Here is a 21,553-nt window from a genome sequence, read left to right as displayed (position 1 = left end):
CGTCTGTCATGTGCTCAGTGTGAACCTGCTTTCATCTGTGAAGAGCACAGGGCGCCAGTGGCGAATTTGCCAATCTTGGTGTTCTCTGGCAAATGCCAAACGTCCTGCACGGTGTTGGGCTGTAAGCACAACCCCCACCTGTGGACGTCGGGCCCTCATACCACCCTCATGGAGTCTGTTTCTGACCGTTTGAGCAGACACATGCACATTTGTGGCCTGCTGGAGGTCATTTTGCAGGGCTCTGTCAGTGCTTCTCCTGCTCCTCCTTGCACTAAGGCGGAGGTAGCGGTCCTGCTGCTGGGTTGTTTCCCTCCTACGGCCTCCTCCACGTCTCCTGATGTACTGGCCTGTCTCCTGGTAGCGCCTCCATGCTCTGGACACTACGCTGACAGACACAGCAAACCTTCTTGCCACAGCTCGCATTGATGTGCCATCCTGGATGAGCTGCACTACCTGAGCCACTTGTGTGGGTTGTAGACTCCGTCTCATGCTACCACTAGAGTGAAAGCACCGCCAGCATTCAAAAGTGACCAAAACATCAGCCAGGAAGCATAGGAACTGAAAAGTGGTCTGTGGTCCCCACCTGGAGAACCACTCCTTTATTGGGGGTATCTTGCTAATTGCCTATAATTTCCACCTGTTGTCTATTCCATTTGCACAACAGCATGTGAAATTTATTGTCAATCAGTGTTGCTTCCTAAGTGGACAGTTTGATTTCACAGAAGTGTGATTGACTTGGAGTTACATTGTGTTGTTTAAGTGTTCCCTTTATTTTTTTGAGCAGTGTATATTGATTGCAAATTTTCCCGAATGAGTGAGCGTTCATGTGCAAAGGCTTAGCATTTCAATTTTTATAATTATCAACTGTGTAGTGTCTTTTGTCTTTCGCCCGCGTCCCAGTCCCTTTGTCTACCAAGCCGCCATACCGGTTTAGCCCACTAGGGCACATCCCCTATCATTTCCTTGTAACCATATCTACTTTGTTTGTTTGTGCATTTCTGTGATTATTTAGTTAGTTAATAAATAAATGACTGAAACAATTGATACATGGATGAATCATAGTGAAGACTGGGTTCATGCAAATAACCAACAATGTATGACGTTTGGAATGAGACTAACGTGAGGTAAAGAATAATTCACTAATTAGAAGACTAATTGATCAGATATTAACATATTTGAAAGTTATATTAGTAAAATTATAACTTTGTAATCTGAAGATTTTCCTTGGTGCCCCGACTTCCTAGTTAATTACATTTACATGATTAGTTTAATCACGTAACAATAATTACAGAAAATGTATTTGATAAAATAACAGTCTTCAGTTTAATGATGCCAAAGATACAACAGAACTGACCTATTGTCACGTCCTGACCAGTAAAGGGGTTATTTGTTATTGTAGTTTGGTCAGGACGTGGCAGGGGTGTGTTTGTTTAGAGTGTTTCGGGGTTTGTTGGGCTATGTTCTGTTTTAAGAGGGGTGTTTGTTTAGAGTGTTTCGGGGTTTGTTGGGCTATGTTCTGTTTTGAGAGGGGTGTTTGTTTAGAGTGTTTCGGGGTTTGTTGGGTTATGTTCTAGTATGTCTATTTCTATGTGGTGTTTGTTGGGTTGACCTTCAATTGGAAGCAGCTGCTCCTAGTTGCTTCTAATTGAAGGTCCTATTTAAGAGGGGTGTTTGCTATGGGATTTTATGGGTAGTTGTTTCGTGTATAGCTGTATGCCTTACAAGACTGTTATCGTCTGTGTTTTTGTATACATGTGTTTTTTGTTTCGGTTTTCCTTCTTTCTGCCTATTAAAAAGAAGATGAGTATACACATTCCCGCTGCGTTTTGGTCTAATCTCTACGACACCCGTGACACCTATGATTGGATGTTGTCCATCCAATCATAGGATTAGGATCAGAGAATGAACCTACTGTGTTGTATTGGGGTTTTATGTGTTGAGAAGCTTGGTGAGTTGGTGACATTATTGGTTAGAGATTGAAAAGGAATAGTTTTTTGGATATTACTCAATTCAAATTAGTTTATTCAAATTACAGGAGACAGAGGAGGTATATTATAAATAATTTTCTTGGTTTTAGAACTTTATTTTTGTGCCTAGTTAGTGCAATTTAGTTCAATTTGCCTTGCTAATTTCAGTAGCCAGTAGCTAGCTACATGCTCGAGTGTGTAGTTTTCGTCGTTGAAGAACCCCTTTCATTCTCTGGGGTACACGGAAAAGGTGCGAATTAAATCCCGAGGGTCGACCTCTGCCTGAGATCAGTTTCATGAAGAAGGATGAAAAAGTGCGGGCGTTCAATACCAATGGGTATCAAATGTATAGCTGGTTAACAGGGAGCCTTTCATCAAGCCGCCTGTATTGCTGGCCTTGCCTGCTTTTTGGAATATCTGAGCCTTGGGCGAAAGGGGAGTACAGTGGCTTGAAGAACATCTATCGTTCAGCTAAACGTCAAAACAAAAGCAGGGAGCATGTAAATGCCCACATCAGATTTAAGCTTCTGGGAAAAATCTGCATCGATCATGACAAAGGTCTGTGTATTCAAACTGTGCAACACAACAAGAAAGTAAGAAGAAACAGGGATGTTCTCAAGCGGCTTATCAACACCACTGCGTTTTTGGGCATGCAAGAATAGGCTTTTAGAGGACAAGACGAGAGGGAAAGTTTCGCTAACAAGGGCAACTACAAGGAGCTTGCAGAGGTAGTTGCATGTTACGATGCTTTACTTGCTGAACATATGGAACTTTCGACTCTTTTCTGGAATGTCGAAATCAATTCAGAATGATTTAATAGTTTCCATCGCATCATCCATTAAAAGTTTCATTAAAGAGAGAGGTTGACGCAGCGCATTCTTTCACGTGCGCTCAAGTAGGCTTTCCACATTCCTCCAGTACATATTTAGCAAAGATGTTAACACATAAACACTCCTGACAGACACAAGCATAAAACAAATTACATAATTGTTGCAGCAGCCCAGGCTACACCTAAACATTAGAAATCTGACATGCTGTATGGAATGAAAACAAGACAATTTTTCAGTCTGATCAACTGAAGACTGCTAATAAGAGCAGCTGCATACAGCCTATGTGCTCTGTCCATCTGGTCAGGGTATCTAATTGGTAACGTTATGTATTTATAGTGTTTGTGTGTCAGGAGAAAATGTGAATGTGATAAAATGTTGTTTATATTCTAAATTGGGCTGGCTAGGCTGCCTATATGTTTTCAATTCAAAATGATTAACTGGAATGAATCAAGCAACATAATAGTGAGGACAGTTGTGAGTACATGTTTTATGGCCTACAGTTGCATAGGCCTGCGTGATGCAAGCATGCATAAAGCAAGCTCAGCTCTGTGAGTTCTATTGTCTATCAGCTGTTGTGTCTGTGTCTGGGTAGAGGAAATCTGGTCTACATTTAATTAATATTGTTGGAATCGGCTAAACTTTGATCATTGAGGTGGTAAATGAATGATAGGAAATGAAAGAGACTGGGTGTTATGTCAGAAGTTAATGGTTCTCTGAAGAAAAACAGAAGGCTTTGGAATGTGTTTGATGGAGGAGAAGAGAGCGATGTGTCTATATAGGGACGACAGATGGATATCTGTGGATTAGGTGAAGGAGGGGTTGAGGTCAGGAGGTGAGGTCAGTTCGTCTTAAGGGAGTAATCAGGGTTAGTATCTGGTTACCTTCTTTTCTGTGGAGCCATAAACTGTAAGGAGGAGGAGTGTCTTAAGTAGGATGTATATAAACTGTGATGTCTGAAATGTTTTGCTGTCTGATTACAGCTGTACAGAACCTTTGGGAATGATTAAACTTGGTTAAAGCTTCTCTAGTGTCCGTAAGTTATTTACTCTGAAAAATAAGAACCTAATAGTATGAACAAGTATAAGGTTGATGCAGTTTGACAGGGTGATTAGAAAAAACTGGTCCCATCACAGCCCTTATAAAAAAACTTTTTACAACTGATTAATCACTGTCATTCCTATAGGGTCCAGAGTTTTCCTGGTTAGGTTAACAGATAAGGAAAAACTCTGGGCCCCTGGGGGTAAAAATTGCCCCACCAGACTGCTTGCAGTTGTCAGTTATCATCAGGTATGTGGATGATCAGGGCTTTATTCAGGAACGTTCCTTGAGTTACTTTGATGTGTCAAGTGGGCGAGATGCGCAGTCTGTGTTTGACTTTATGCATTTTGAGATGTCTGAGTTTAACATCATGGAGAATCTTTATTGTTCAAACCTACGATGGCGCAGCTATAATGAAATGTATCTGCTATCCTGTTCCCTGATTAAGAGGTGATGACCACTCCACTGCACTATCATTGTCAACTCTCTCCTGACATGAACTGAAGCCACGTCTCATGTGCCCTCTCATCAACTGGCAAATTGAATGTTTCCTCTTCAAGCACTGTGAGTACCTCTATCAATTTTATTTAATTACTGTATGTAGAGTCAATCACATACACAATCACATTATTACACATCAATGATTTTACTTCTTGCTTGGACTAACTCCTTTTTGTAGCTCTTTTGTCTAACTGTGTAGTGTGTTATGTTATTGTTTGTCTTCCCAGTCAAATCCTGTACTGCACTGAAGTCAAGCCTCTGAACACCTCAACTCATGCCTCATACCCTCTTTCAATTACTGCTGTGATCCCTTCCCAACACTGTGTAAGTAGCCCTCTCATTCCCATTCCCCATAATATTGTACTATAAATGCCTTTATTAACTGCTTTAGGTTAAAATAATTTGTCGTTGACGATTTTTGAAACACACTTTGTCGTCTCCGTGCATTCCATGCCTATACCGTGGGTCTCCCATCCTCCACCATTTTTCAAGTTACCAGCCTCCACTGAGACTAAGGTGAAATAACTGAACTTTTAAATACAAGTTAAATTAAGATGAAGCCTGTAAGGTAGACTGAATTATTAATTATCACAGCGTAAAGGGCAAGTCTTGATTAGAGGGCAATTAAATAATAATTTGCTTTTGAAGATCCAAATGCCATGCTAAGGTCTTATTTGTTGATTTCGCCTCAGCTTTTATTAATACAATCCAGCCCTCCAACTTGGCTCAGAGACTGATATACACTTTCTCATTAGATGGATGCCTGGTGCTGTGGATCCTTGATTTCCTTAGCAAAGGGACACAGCAGGTCAAGATGGGATAGTGGATGTTGGACAAGTGCACCACTAGTGTGGGATCTCCTCAAGACTGTGCACTTTCTCTGCTGTTGTACATTTACATTTACATTTACATTTACATTTAAGTCATTTAGCAGACGCTCTTATCCAGAGCGACTTACAAATTGGGAACATCTTGTACACTAATGACTGTAAAACCTCCTACCCTGGTAAACACCTGGTAACGTTTGCAGACGACACAGCACTGGTCATCCTCCAGGGTGATGAAGAGGAGCACGGGCCAGTCTTGTAGGACTTTTTGACGTGGTGTGACAACTCTCACTTAGTGCTCAATACAAAAAAGACCAAAGAGATGCTCATCGACTTTAGGAAAAAACTTCCCCACAGAATGTTGTCAAGGGGCAAGACATAAAGGTAGTGGAGGAGCAAGGGTGCAACTTTCACTGTTGAGCACCTTCAATTCTGACATAGCATTTTTGGCCCCCTTAGTTTTATTTTTGGAATCTGATACAAAACGAGGCAACGGTGTGCTTTAGGACCATACGGACGCCTCCGGGCGGTCGGTTAGGCTGTTTGGAGTGTTTATCCGACTGAAAAAATATAATAATAATAACAATGATTATGTCCCTCCCACTTCTGAAACCGAAGTTGCGTTGAGTATAAATATCTGGGTGTTGTACTTGACCACAAGCTACAATGGGGAATGTGTACTAAGAAAGAACAGCAAAAACTCTTTTAATGTTGATCGTTTTCTATTGTCACTGTTTTACAAGTCATTAATTGAAAGTATCTTAACATATTCAATCATCTTCTGGTACGGAAATGCTAATGTCTCTCTGAGAAATATGTTAAGATTTTTTTTAGCTCTGCTAGTAGGGTGCTAGGGGTCAAGCAGATGGGTCTGGAGGTCATTTATGATATAAGAGCCTTCACAATATCCCACAGTACCCACAAGGTACTGATGGACCCCAGACATCCTCTTTACCAGGAATTTGAGCTTCTCCCCTCGGGGCGACGTTACAGCGTACAAGGGCACAAAACAATAGGGCCAAACTATCCTTTGTGCCAGTGGCGGGCTGGCCTACAGCTAACATTGTAGTTGACAGAGTGTTCTGTTGTTTATAGTGTATAGTGTACAGATGATCATTGATCGGTCATGAACATAACTTTTTCTACCAGTATTTACTGTCTGTATATGTCCTATGTCTGTCTTCCATTATGTGTTATGTATGCACAGATCCACAACAAATTTCCCCATTGGGATAATAAAGTCATTGTCTATTATCACATCGATTGAAGGGTCTTGTGGGGGCTGGATATTTCCAAGAATCCTCTATCACCTCTCTAGAATGTAGATTACAGTATGACTGTGTTTATACAGGCAGCCCAATTCTGATCTTTTCTTCAACTAATTGGTCTTTTGACCAATTAGATCAGAAAAATATGTGATGTGAAAAGATCTGATGTGATTGGTCAAAATACCAATTAGTGGAAAAAATATCAGAATTTGGCTGCCTGTGTAAACGCAGCCTAAGTGAATGGGTCACATTGTGCATTCAAGTGTTTGTTTAGATGTACAGTCTAAAGAATGCTGTTGTACATTCATACCTAACTGCATCTACAGTTGTGGCCAAAAGTTTTGAGAATGACACAAATACTAATTTCCACAAAGTTTGCTGCTTCAGTGTCTTTAGATATTTTTGTCAGATGTTACTATGGAATACTGAAGTATAATTACAAGCATTTCATAAGTGTCAAAGGCTTTTATTGACAATTACATGAAGTTGATGCAAAGAGTCAATATTTGCAGTGTTGACCTTTCTTTTTCAAGACCTCTGCAATCCGCCCTGGCAAGCTGTCAATTAACTTCTGGGCCACATCCTGACTGATGGCAGCCCATTCTTGCATAATCAATGCTTGGAGTTTGTCAGAATTTATAGGTTTTTGTTTGTCCACCCGCCTCTTGAGGATTGACCACAAGTTCTCAATGGGATTAAGGTCTGGGGAGTTTCCTGGCCATGGACCCAAAATATTTATGTTTTGTTCCTCGAGCCACTTAGTTATCACTTTTGTCTTATGGCAAGGGGCTCCATCATGCTGGAAAAGGCATTGTTCGTCACCAAACTGTTCCTGGATGTTTGGGAGAAGTTGCTCTTGGAGGATGTGTTGATACCATTCTTTATTCATGGCTGTGTTCTTAGACAAAATTGTGAGTGAGCCCACTCCCTTGGCTGAGAAACAACCCCACACATGAATGGTCTCAGGATGCTTTACTGTTGGCATGACACAGGACTGACGGTAGCGCTCACCTTGTCTTCTCCAGACAAGCATTTTTCCGGATGCCCCAAACAATCGGAAAGAGGATTCATCAGAGAAAATGACTTTACCCCAGTCCTCAGCAGTCCAATCCCTGTACCTTTTGCAGAATATCAGTCTGTCGCTGATGTTTTTCCTGGAGAGAAGTGGCTTCTTTGCTGCCCTTCTTGACACCAGGCCATCCTCCAGAAGTCTTCGCCTCACTGTGCGTGCAGATGCACTCACACCTGCCTGCTGCCATTCCTGAGCAAGCTCTGTACTGGTGGTGCCCCGATCCCGCAGCTGAATCAACTTTAGGAGAGTGTCCTGGCGCTTGCTGGACTTTATTGGGTGCCCTGAAGCCTTCTTCACAACAATTGAACCGCTCTCCTTTATTTTCTTGATGATCTGATAAATGGTTGATTTAGGTGCAATCTTACTGGCAGCGATATCCTTGCCTGTGAAGCCCTTTTTGTGCAAAGCAATGATGATGGCACATGTTTCCTTGCAGGTAACCATGGTTGACAGAGGAAGAACAATGATTCTTAAGCACCACCATCCTTTTGAAGCTTCCAGTCTGTTATTCGAACTCAATCAGCATGACAGAGCGTTATCTCCAGCCTTGTCCTTGTCAACACTCACACCTGTGTTAATGAGAGAATCACTGACATGATGTCTGCTGTCCTTTTGTGGCAGGGCTGAAATGCAGTGGAACTGCTTTTTTGGGATTCAGTTCATTTGCATGGCAAAGAGGGCCTTTGCAATTAATTGCAATTCATCTGATCACTCTTAATTACATTCTGGAGTATATGCAAATTGCCATCATACAAACTGAGGCATCAGACTTTGTTAAAATTAATATTTGTGTCATTCTCAACTTTTGGCCACGACTGTATATGTACAGGTCAGTTGAGGCTGATGAGGGAGGACGGTTCATAATAATGGCAGGAACGGCGCGAATGGAATGGCATCAAACACGTGTTTGATGTATTTGATACCATTCAACCTATTCCGCTCCAGCCGTTACCATGTGCCTGTCCTCCCCAATTAAGGTGCCACCAACATCCTGTGGAACAGGTAACTGCCAAAATAAAGAATACAAAGTATATTGAAAGCAGCTGCTTCGACACAGGTGTGGTTCCTGAGTTAATTAAGCAATTAGCATCCCATCATGCATAGGGTCATGTATAAAAATGATGGGCAGGGCATTATTTTGGTTACCATGGCTATGCCCCCATAGGATGACAATGCCCCCATCCACAGGGCATGAGTGGTCACTCATTGTTTTGATTATGTAACCCATATGCCAGTCACCAGATCTCAACCCAATTGATCTCTTATGGGAGATTCTGTAGCGGTGCCTGAAACAGCGTTTTCCACCACCATCAATAAAACAACAAATTATGCTTCAGGATATCTACTTCCCCAGAGACGGATGAACTCGTGGATACCATTTTTATGTCTCTGCGTGAAGTTTGAAGGAAGTTTCTAACTAGCGCAAATGCTAACTAGCGTTAGTGCAATGACTGGAAATGAATAGGTATATGGTAGCATGCTAGCAGATACCTGTAGACTTCACATCAAATCAAATGTTATTGGTCACATACACGTGTTTAGCAGATGTTATTGTGGGTGTAGCGAAATGCTTGTTTCTAGCTCTAACAGTGCAGTAATATCTAACAAGTAATATCTAACAATTTCACAACAATACACACAATACACACAAATCTTATTAAAGGAATGGAATTAAGAAAATATTAATATTTGGACGAGCAATGTCAGAGAGACATAGACTAAGATACTGTACAGTAGAACAGAATACAGTATATATACTGCTCAAAAAAATAAAGGGAACACAAACAACACATCCTAGATCTGAATGAAAGAAATCATCTTTTAAAATACTTTTTTCTTTACATAGTTGAATGTGCTGACAACAAAATCACACAAAAATCATCAATGGAAATCCAATATATCAACCCATGGAGGTCTAGGTTGATAAATTAAAGTGGAAAACCACACTACAGGCTGATCCAACTTTGATGTAATGTCCTTAAAACAAGTCAAAATGAGGCTCAGTAGTGTGTGTGGCTTCCACGTGCCTGTATCAAATCAAATTCAAATCAAATTTATTTATATAGCCCTTCGTACATCAGCTGATATCTCAAAGTGCTGTACAGAAACCCAGTCTAAAACCCCAAACAGCAAGCAATGCATGTGAAAGAAGCACGGTGGCTAGGAAAAACTCCCTAGGAAAAACTCCCTAGAAATATGTATGACCTCCCTACAACGCCTGGGCATGCTCCTGATGAGGTGGCGGATGGTCTCCTGAGGGATCTCCTCCCAGACCTGGACTAAAGCATCCGCCAACTCCTGGACAGTCTGTGGTGCAACGTGGCGTTGGTGGATGGAGCGAGACATGATGTCCCAGATGTGCTCAATTGGATTCAGGTCTGCGGAATGGGCGGGCCAGTCCATAGCATCAATGCCTTCCTCTTGCAGGAACTGCTGACACACTCCAGCCACATGAGGTCTAGCATTGTCTTGCATTAGGAGGAACCCAGGGCCAACCGCACCAGCATATGGTCTCACAAGGGGTCTGAGGATCTCATCTCGGTACCTAATGGCAGTCAGGCTACCTCTGGCGAGCACATGGAGGGCTGTGCGGCCCCCCAAAGAAATGCCACCCCACACCATGACTGACCCACCGCCAAACCGGTCATGCTGGAGGATGTTGCAGGCAGCAGAACATTCTCCACGGCGTCTCCAGACTCTATCACGTCTGTCACGTGCTCAGTGTGAACCTGCTTTCATCTGTGAAGAGCACAGGGCGCCAGTGGCGAATTTGCCAATCTTGGTGTTCTCTGGCAAATGCCAAACGTCCTGCACGGTGTTGGGCTGTAAGCACAACCCCCACCTGTGGACGTCGGGCCCTCATACCACCCTCATGGAGTCTGTTTCTGACCGTTTGAGAACACACATGCACATTTGTGGCCTGCTGGAGGTCATTTTGCAGGGCTCTGGCAGTACTTCTCCTGCTCCTCCTTGCACAAAGGCGGAGGTAGCGGTCCTGCTGCTGGGTTGTTGCCCTCCTACGGCCTCCTCCACGTCTCCTGATGTACTGGCCCTTCTCCTGGTAGCGCCTCCATGCTCTGGACACTACGCTGACAGGCACAGCAAACCTTCTTGCCACAGCTCGCATTGATGTGCCATCCTGGATGAGCTGCACTACCTGAGCCACTTGTGTGGGTTGTAGACTCCGTCTCATGCTACCACTAGAGTTAAAGCACCGCCAGCATTCAAAAGTGACCAAAACATCAGCCAGGAAGCATAGGAACTGAGAAGTGGTCTGTGGTCCCCACCTGCAGAACCCCTCCTTTATTTGGGGTGCCTTGCTAATTGCCTATAATTTCCACCTGTTGTCTATTCCATTTGCACAACAGCATGTGAAATTTATTGTCAATCAGTGTTGCTTCCTAAGTGGACAGTTTGATTTCACAGAAGTGTGATTGACTTGGAGTTACATTGTGCTGTTTAAGTGTTCCCTTTATTTTTTTGAGCAGTGTATTTATATGTAAGATGAGTAATGCAAAATATGTAAAAATTATTAAAGTGACTAGTGCTCCAATTATTAAAGTGTCCAGTGATTTCAAGTCTATGTATATAGGGCAGCAGCCTCTAATGTGCTAGTGATGGCTATTTAACAGTCTGATGGTCCTGAGATAGAAGCTGTTTATCAGTCTCTCGGTCCCAGCTTTGATGCACCTGTACTGACATCGCCTCCTGGATGTTAACGGGGTGAACAGGCAGTGGCTCTGGTGGTTGTTGTCCTTGATGATCTTTTTGGCCTTCCTGTAACATCGGATGCTGTAGGTGTCCTGGAGGGCAGGTAGTTTGCCCCCGGTGATGCGTTCAGCAGACTGCACCACCCTCTGGAGAGCCCTGCGGTTGTGGGCGGTGCAGTTGCCATACCAGGCGGTGATACAGCTCGACAGGATGCTCTTAATTGTGCATCTGTAAAAGTTTGTGATGATTTTAGGTGCGCTGTTGCACCTTCTTCACCACACTGTCTCTTTAGACCATTTCAGTTTGTCATTGATGTATACGCTGAGGAACTTGAAGCTTTCCACCGTCTCCACTGCGGTCCATAGATGTAGATGGGGGGTGCTCCCTCTGCTGTTTCCTGAAGTCCACGATCAGCTCCTTTGTTTTGTTGACGTTGAGTGAGAGGTTACTTTCCTGGCACCACACTCCCAGGGCCCTCACCTCTTCCCTGTAGGCTTTCTCGTCATTGTTGGTAATCAGGCCTACTACTGTCGTGTCGTCTGCAATCGTGATGATTGAGTTGGAAGCGTACGTGGCCAGGCAGTCATGGGTGAACAGGGAGTACAGGAGGGGGCTGAGCACGCACCCTTGTGTGGCTCCAGTGTTGAGTATCAGCGAAGTGGAGGTGTTGTTTCCTACCTTCACCACCTGGGGGTGGCTCAGTCAGGGTTCAGACCCAGGGCTTCAAGCTTAATGATGAGCTTGGAGTATACTATGGTGTTGAAGGCTGAGCTATAGTCAATGAACAGCATTCTTACAGAGGTATTCCTCTTGTCCAGACGGGATAGGGCAGTGTGCAGTGCGATCGCGATTGCATCGTCTGTGGATCTATTGGGGCGGTAAGCAAATTGAAGTGGGTCTAGGGTGTCAGGTAAGGTAGTGGTGATATGATCCTTGACTAGTTTCTCAAAGCACTTCATGATGACAGAAGTGAGTGCTATGGGGCCATAGTCATTTAGTTCAGTTACCTTTGCTTTCTTGGGTGCAGGAACAATGGTGGCCATCTTGAAGCTTGTGGGGACAGAAGACTAGGATAGGGAGAGATTGAATATGTCCGTAAGCACTCCAGCCAGCTGGTCTGCGCATGCTCCGAGGATGCGGCTAGGGATGCTGTCTGGGCCGGCAGCCTTACGAGGGTTAACATGCTTAAATGTCTTACTCATGTCGGCTACGGAGAAGGAGAGCCCACAGTCCTTGGTAGCGAGCCACGTCGGTGGCACTGTGTTCTCCTCAAAGTGGGCGAAGAAGGTGTTTATCTTGTCTGGAAGCAAGACGCCGGTGTCCGCGATGTGGCTGGTTTTCCCTTTGTAGTCCGTGATTGTCTGTAGACCCTGCCACATATGTGTTGTGTCTGAGCCATTGGATTTTGACTCCACTTTGTTTCTATACTGACATTTTGCCTGTTTGATTGCCTCAAGGAGGGAATAACTACACTGTTTGTGTTCGGCCATATTCCCAGTCGCCTTGCCATGGCTAAATGCGGTGGTTCGCCCTTTCAGTTTTGCACGAATGCTGCCATCTATCCATGGTTTGCGCTAATGCTAGTTAGCATTGGCTCACAAAACTACCTCTACCTTCCTTCATACTGGACACAGAGACATAAAATGGTATCCACAAATTCATCTGACTCTGGGGAAGAAGATAAAGGGCCTCATTGCCAAAATCCCAAAGTATCCCCTTAAGAGCTTTGGGCCACTAACCAAAAGGTCGCTGGTTCGAATCACCGAGCCGACTAGGTAAAGAATATGTCGATGTAACCTTGAGCAAAGACCTTAATCCTAACTGCTCCTGTAAGTCTGCTAAATGATGTAAATATAAAATGTAGATTCTGGAGTGGTTCCTGAGACAGCATTTTCAATCAACAAAACACCAAAAGATGGAATTTCTTGTTGAAGAATGGTGTTGCATACCTTCGATAGAGTTCCAGACACAGAATCTATTCAAAGGCACATTGAAGCTGTTCTGGCGGCACGTGATGGCCCAATGTTCTATTAAGACACTTTATGTTCGCGGTTCTTTTATGTTGGCAGTTACCTGTACATATTGTACATAATAGTTAAAATACATTCATACAGTAGCCTTATAGCTAGATCATATATGTATATAGAACTAGCTCATTTCAAATATCTATTATTATGTACTGGCAGTCTCTATGGGGTGCCACAGGGTTCAATTCTCGGGCCGACTCTTTTCTCTGTATACATCAATGATGTCGCTCTTGCTGCTGGTGATTCTTTGATCCACCTCTACGCAGACAACACCATTCTGTATACTTCTGGCCCTTCTTTGGACATTGTGTTAACAAACCTCCAAACGAGCTTCAATGCCATACAACTCTCCTTCTGTGGCCTCCAACTGCTCTTAAATGCAAATAAAACTAAATGCATGCTCTTTAACCGATCGCTGCCTGCACCAGCCCGTCCGTCTAGCATCACTACTCTGGACGGTTCTGACTGAGAATATGTGGACAACTACAAATACCTAGGTGTCTGGTTAGACTGTAAACTCTCCTTCCAGACTCACATTAAGTATCTCCAATCCAAAATTAAATGTAGAATCAGCTTCCTATTTCACAACAAAGCATCCTTCTCTCATGCTGCCAAACATACCCTCGTAAAACTGACTATCCTACCGATCCTTGACTTTGGCGATGTCATTTACAAAATAGCCTCCGACACTCTCCTCAACAAATTGGATGCAGTCTATCACAGTGCCCTCCGTTTTGTCACCAAAGCCCCATATACTACCCACCACTGCAACCTGTATGCTCTCGTTGGCTGGCACTTGCTTCATATTTGTCGCCAAACCCACTGGCTCCAGGTCATCTATAAGTCTTTGCTAGGTAAACTGGTCACCATAGCAGCACCCATCCCTCCAGCAGGTATAATTCACTGGTCACCCCAAAGCCAACTCCTCCTTTGTCCGCCTTTCCTTCCAGTTCTCTGCTGCCAATGACTGGAACGAAGTGCAAAAATCACTGAAGCTGGAGACTCATATCTCCCTCACTAACTTTAAGCATCAGCTGTCAGAGCAGCTTACAGATCATTGCACCTGTACATAGCCCATCTGTAAATAGCCCACCCAACTACCTCACCCCTATATTGTTTTTTATTTTTTTGCTCCTTTGCACCCCAGTATCTCTACTTGCACATTCATCTTCTGCACATCTATCACTCCAGTGTTTAATTGCTAAATTGTAATTATTTCGCCACTATGGTCTATTTATTGCCTTACCTCCCTAATCTTACTTCATTTGCACACATTGGATATAGCCTTTTCTATTGTGTCATTGACTGTACGTTTGTTTATTCCATGTGTAACTCTGTGTTTGTGTCGCACTGCTTTGCTTTTATCTTGGCCAAGTCGCAGTTGTAAATGAGAACTTGTTCTCAACTGGCCTACTTGGTTACATAAAGGTTAAATAAAAATAAATAAATAAATGTACAGTCTATCACATATGGCTATTCAGTAACAGGCGCAGGTAAAACCTAGTCTTGCTAACACCGGCCTCTCTACGTCCTTGACTTGAGACACAGCTCTCTGTAAAATCAGGTTAGGCAAAATCAAGGCAGAAAGCAAGTCTATGGATATCTGCTAGCACAATCCCCAGCTGCTTCAAGATGTCCGCTATCATCCCAGTGCCCAAGTAAGGGAAAGTAACTGAACTGAATGACTACCGACCCGTAGCACTCAGCTCCGTCATCATGAAGTGCTTCGAGAGGCTAGTCAAAGATCCCATCACCTCCTGCCTCCCCGACACACTCAACCCTCTCCAATTCGCCTACCGCCCTGACAGATCCACTGATGACACAATTGCCATTGTACACTGCACACTGCCCTCAGCCATCTGGACAAAAGGAATGCACATGTGAGGATGCTGTTCATCGACTACAGCTCAGCCTTCAATACTATAGTGCCCTCTAAGCTCAACACAAAGCTCACGGCCCTGGGTCTGAACTCACGGCCCTGGGTCCTGGACTTCCTGTGCAAGGATGACATGGGTCCCATTATGCCTGTCAAAAACCAAACACTGCATTCCACAGTAAGAACCTTAAACCAACGGTCAAGCATGGTGGTGGTAGTGTGATGTTTGAGGATGCTTTGCTGCCTCAGGACCTGGACGACTTACCTTAATAGAAGGAACCATGAATTCTGCTCTGTATCAGAGAATTCTACAGAAGAATGTCAGGCCATCTGTCAGTGAGCTGAAGCTGAAGTGCTGCTGGGTCATGCAGCAAGACAATGATCAAAAACACACAATCAAGTCTACATGAAAATGGTTAAAAAGCAACACATTTCAAGTTTTAGAATGGCCTAGTCAAAGTCCAGATCTAATCCCAATTGAGATGTTGTGGCAAGACTTGAAAGAGCAGTTCATGCTTGAAAACCCACAAATATCACTGAGTTAAAGGAGTTCTGCATTGTGACACTGGCACCCTGCAGACAGACGAGAGGAGGAGGGGAGGAGATGGGTTGGATATTATCAGATTTAAAAAGGAACAGTCTAAATGCAGCCCCAGCCAAGTCCTCTTAGATAAAGGTATGTGCTGTACAGTACAACCATGTCCTCTTCTGTCCTATTCCTGTGTTGTACTACTGTCTACTATCATCAACTCATACAGAGTACACAAATCCAACAGCTTGCAGATTGCTAGACATAGGAACACATTTGCATTGCATAACTGGCTCATTATTTACTTTAAAAAGTCCTAGTGATCTGCAGAGAAAACACAGGCACAGATGGTTTCCTATAGGACTGGTTGGAGGGGACATCACAGATGGTTTCCTATAGGACTAGTTGGAGGGGACATCACAGATGGTTTCCTATAGGACTGGTTGGAGGGGACATCACAGATGGTTTCCTATAGGACTGGTTGGAGGGGACATCACAGATGGTTTCCTATAGGACTGGTTGGAGGGGACATCACAGATGGTTTCCTATAGGACTGGTTGGAGGGGACATCACAGATGGTTTCCTATAGGACTGGTTGGTGGGGACATCAGATGGTTTCCTATAGGACTGGTTGGCGGGGATATCAGATGGTTTCCTATAGGACTGGTTGGAGGGGACATCACAGATGGTTTCCTATAGGACTGGTTGGAGGGGACATCACAGATGGTTTCCTATAGGACTGGTTGGCGGGGACATCACAGATGGTTTCCTACAGGACTGGTTAGCGGGGACATCACAGATGGTTTCCTATAGGACTGGTTAGCGGGGACATCACAGATGGTTTCCTATAGGACTGGTTGGTGGGGACATCAGATGGTTTCATATAGGACTGGTTGGAGGGGACATCAGATGGTTTCCTATAGGACTGGTTGGCGGGGACATCACAGATGGTTTCCTACAGGACTGGTTAGCGGGGACATCACAGATGGTTTCCTATAGGACTGGTTGGTGGGGACATCACAGATGGTTTCCTATAGGACTGGTTGGTGGGGACATCACAGATGGTTTCCTACAGGACTGGTTAGCGGGGACATCACAGATGGTTTCCTATAGGACTGGTTGGAGGGGACATCACAGATGGTTTCCTATAGGACTGGTTGGAGGGGACATCACAGATGGTTTCCTATAGGACTGGTTGGAGGGGACATCACAGATGGTTTCCTATAGGACTGGTTGGAGGGGACATCACAGATGGTTTCCTATAGGACTGGTTAGCGGGGACATCACAGATGGTTTCCTATAGGACTGGTTGGCGGGGACATCAGATAGTTTCCTATAGGACTGGTTGGAGGGGACATCACAGATGGTTTCCTATAGGACTGTCTGGAGGGGACATCACAGATGGTTTCCTATAGTACTGGTTAGCGGGGACATCAGATGGTTTCCTATAGGACTGGTTGGTGGGGATATCAGATGGTTTCCTATAGGACTGGTTGGAGGGGACATCACAGATGGTTTCCTATAGGACTGGTTGGCGGGGACATCACAGATGGTTTCCTATAGGACTGGTTGGAGGGGACATCACAGATGGTTTCCTATAGGACTGGTTGGAGGGGACATCACAGATGGTTTCCTATAGGACTGGTTGGTGGGGACATCAGATGGTTTCCTATAGGACTGGTTGGCGGGGACATCACAGATGGTTTCCTATAGGACTGTCTGGAGGGGACATCACAGATGGTTTTCTATAGGACTTGTTAGCGGGGACATCAGATGGTTTCCTATAGGACTGGTTGGTGGGGATATCAGATGGTTTCCTATAGGACTGGTTGGAGGGGACATCACAGATGGTTTCCTATAGGACTGGTTGGCGGGGACATCACAGATGGTTTCCTATAGGACTGGTTGGAGGGGACATCACAGATGGTTTCCTATAGGACTGGTTGGAGGGGACATCACAGATGGTTTCCTATAGGACTGGTTGGTGGGGACATCAGATGGTTTCCTATAGGACTGGTTGGCGGGGACATCACAGATGGTTTCCTACAGGACTGGTTAGCGGGGAAATCACAGATGGTTTCCTATAGGACTGGTTAGCGGGGACATCACAGATGGTTTCCTATAGGACTGGTTGGTGGGGACATCAGATGGTTTCATATAGGACTGGTTGGAGGGGACATCAGATGGTTTCCTATAGGACTGGTTGGCGGGGACATCACAGATGGTTTCCTACAGGACTGGTTAGCGGGGACATCACAGATGGTTTCCTATAGGACTGGTTGGTGGGGACATCACAGATGGTTTCCTATAGGACTGGTTGGTGGGGACATCACAGATGGTTTCCTACAGGACTGGTTAGCGGGGACATCACAGATGGTTTCCTATAGGACTGGTTAGCGGGGACATCACAGATGGTTTCCTATAGGACTGGTTGGTGGGGACATCAGATGGTTTCCTATAGGACTGGTTGGCGGGGACATCACAGATGGTGTCCTATAGGACTGGTTGGCGTGGACATCACAGATGGTTTGCTATAGGACTGGTTGGTGGGGACATCACAGATGGTTTCCTAGAGGACTGGTTGGTGGGGACATCAGATGGTTTTCTAGAGGACTGGTTGGCGGGAACATCACAGATGGTTTCCTATAGGACTGGTTGGCGGGGTCATCAGATGATTTCCTATAGGACTGGTTAGTGTGGACATCACAGATGGTTTCCTATAGGACTGGTTGGTGGGGACATCACAGATGGTTTCCTATAGGACTGGTTGGCGGGACATCACAGATGGTTTCCTATAGGACTGGTTGGAGGGGACATCACAGATGGTTTCCTATAGGACTGGTTGGTGGGGACATCAGATGGTTTCCTATAGGACTGGTTGGAGGGGACATCACAGATGGTTTCCTATAGGACTGGTTGGTGGGGACATCAGATGGTTTCCTATAGGACTGGTTGGCGGGGACATCACAGATGGTTTCCTATAGGACTGGTTGGTGGGGACATCAGATGGTTTCCTATAGGACTGGTTGGTGGGGACATCACAGATGGTTTCCTATAGGACTGGTTGGAGGGGACATCACAGATGGTTTCCTATAGGACTGGTTGGTGGGGACATCACAGATGGTTTCCTATAGGACTGGTTGGAGGGGACATCACAGATGGTTTCCTATAGGACTGGTTGGTGGGGACATCACAGATGGTTTCCTATAGGACTGGTTGGCGGGACATCACAGATGGTTTCCTATAGGACTGGTTGGAGGGGACATCACAGATGGTTTCCTATAGGACTGGTTGGTGGGGACATCAGATGGTTTCCTATAGGACTGGTTGGCGGGGACATCACAGATGGTTTCCTATAGGACTGGTTGGTGGGGACATCACAGATGGTTTCCTATAGGACTGGTTGGAGGGGACATCACAGATGGTTTCCTATAGGACTGGCTGGAGGGGACATCACAGATGTTTTCCTATAGGATTGGTTGGAGGGGACATCACAGATGGTTTCCTATAGGACTGGTTGGCGGGGACATCACAGATGGCTTCCTATAGGACTGGTTGGCGGGGACATCACAGATGGTTTCCTAGAGGACTGGTTGGTGGGGACATCAGATGATTTTCTAGAGGACTGGTTGGCGGGGACATCACAGATGGTTTCCTATAGGACTGGTTGGCGGGGTCATCAGATGATTTCTTATAGGACTCGTTAGTGTGGACATCACAGATGGTTTCCTATAGGACTGGTTGGCGGGGACATCAGATGGTTTCCTATAGGACTGGTTGGTGTGGACATCACAGATGGTTTGCTATAGGACTGGTTGGAGTGGACATCACAGATGGTTTCCTATAGGACTTGTTTGCAGGGACATCACAGATGGTTTCCTATAGGACTGGTTGGAGGGGACAGCTGCTTTTGTTCAGTCTTTGTACTAGACTCAGTCGCCCTAGCCCACGAAAGGTTTGCCAAAATGCCTGCATTTATTCAATGTTTACAGGTTGGAATTAGTATGAGTTGTAAGATTCCTTTCTCCTTTCTCCTGACAGCATGGAGTCCAGATGGGATCTAGGATGGGTCAAGTTTTTAATTGTGGCTGTCAGAGAGAGAGAGAGAGAGAGAGAACGGGTCAGGTTGATGGTTTCATCACACACTGAAATCGACATCAAGATCACACTGTGCGTCAGCCACATTATGTCGCAGTGATCTGTGACAATGATCATCAACTTGTTTTTAATGAAACACTACGAGCAGTTTCCCTGCCACCATTATAGTGTCGGCAATTTGCATCAACTGCGGCCCTGTTTCTGCATTCCTAATGTTGATTACTCCATCTCCGCCCCATGCCTCACAACCACCACTTGAATCAGTTAGGACTGCCACACTATTTCCGAGAAAATGTACTTCTTCTCACCAACCTCGATAGATTTCATTCAAATGGAAGTAGTGTGTTTTGCTGCAGAGCTTTTAACCATGCAGATGATGGCAGCCATTCCATTCTCTTGTAGAATTCCTTTAGGCATTGGCCTAACTGCATGTTTAGCTATTGAGCTCTACCTTGTCTCTAGTTTTCATATACTATCAATAACTATCAATACCTCTATTTTCTCTATATGAACCATCTTATTGTATTGCATGTGTATTTCAAGAGTTATATATCAATAATCCATTTGGCTATAAGCTGTAATGTATTTTTAATTAACTTGGCATTATAGTCAAATGGGTTATTTTGGTAAACGGAGACTTATTAGTTATCTTCAGACATAATCAACAGAGCAGACTACACTGCAGAGAATGGAGAGGCAGATGAATGATAAACTATTATGGGCCAGGCATTGAAGTTTGTGATTCAACACAGGTTGTTTATGTGGATTTACACAGACAGTCACCACCTGCACATCTCAGTCTTCTCTCTCTCTCTCGCTCTCTCTCTCCATCCTAATATATCTTCTCAAAGCCAAACATTCTCAAACACACTGCTACATCTGGCAGACAGGCTGTCTGGCAGGCAGGCAGCGCTCCACTACATTAAAGCAACACCCCGCTCTTCACAGGAGACTCAGACAGTCAGACAGGAACAGGGGCTTTAACGCACTGCAGGCTCTGATACTCATGTACTTCTTATATTCACGTTGGCAGTGTTTGGCCTCAATGGCGTCCCCGTAGAACCCCTCGGAGCAGGTGTCGCAGTTGGTTCCCCCGTATCCATCCCTACACCTCAGACAGGAGCCGGTGATGGTGTCGCAGCTCCGCCGTGAGGCCAGGTCCAGGTTACCGTTACACTGGCAGGGCTGGCACAATCCCCCCTTAACCACCGGCTGACCAAAGTAGCCATTGATGCATCTACAGTGACCAGAGATGGAGCGGGAAATCAAGAATGGTGGCTAGGGCCCTGAGTGTTTCCTTACCATACTGTATGAGATGACAAGGAGAAACTCTGGGACCTAGTTCTAGGTAAGGTAAGGTGAGGTTTTTCTTCTGACCTTGTGTCCTGACCAGGAATAACCGCAGACCGTAGTTATAGTATAGCCCATTCATGACTAATTTGAGCAGGAAGGAGTGATTGCACTGTACAGCAGTGGACTGAATGATCACTGCTCAGGTATGGGGAGAATGTGTTTCCCATAAGTAGAGTTAAAGTATAACAACAGAAATCAACATATGACCACAATGCCTCTGCTCCTTTTCAAGTCTGTAGTGAAACTGGATAATTAGCAACCACACCAAGCACGTACAGCTTTGTATGACTGCCGCTCAGTGTTTCACTTAGATGGCTTCAATAATGAAACAGTAGGCAGTTTCATTGGCAGTCAAAACACAGAGAAACAATCTGAAAAGGCAAACGTGTGAAGCCACAGACAATATCAATATTCCCCCTACCAACTCTTATCTGCACTGTCCTGCTTTTCCCGCCA

At 44.7% G+C, this 21,553-nt stretch overlaps 1 protein-coding gene across 1 annotated transcript in view; it reads right to left on the bottom strand.

Moving 5' to 3' along the window:
* LOC106571517 (laminin subunit alpha-2) overlaps positions 1–21,553 on the bottom strand; it is a 156,590-nt gene that overhangs the window by 65,261 nt on the left and 69,776 nt on the right. Inside the window, 2 exon segments of the mRNA XM_082961482.1 lie at positions 3,679–3,701; positions 20,770–20,981. Coding sequence (XP_082817608.1) covers positions 3,679–3,701; positions 20,770–20,981 — 235 coding nt within the window.

This window comes from Salmo salar, chromosome 15, assembly GCF_965601325.2.
Source record: "Salmo salar chromosome 15, fSalSal1, whole genome shotgun sequence".
Classification (NCBI taxonomy): Eukaryota; Metazoa; Chordata; class Actinopteri; order Salmoniformes; family Salmonidae; genus Salmo; species Salmo salar.
This window is presented reverse-complemented; position numbering and strand designations above follow the sequence as displayed.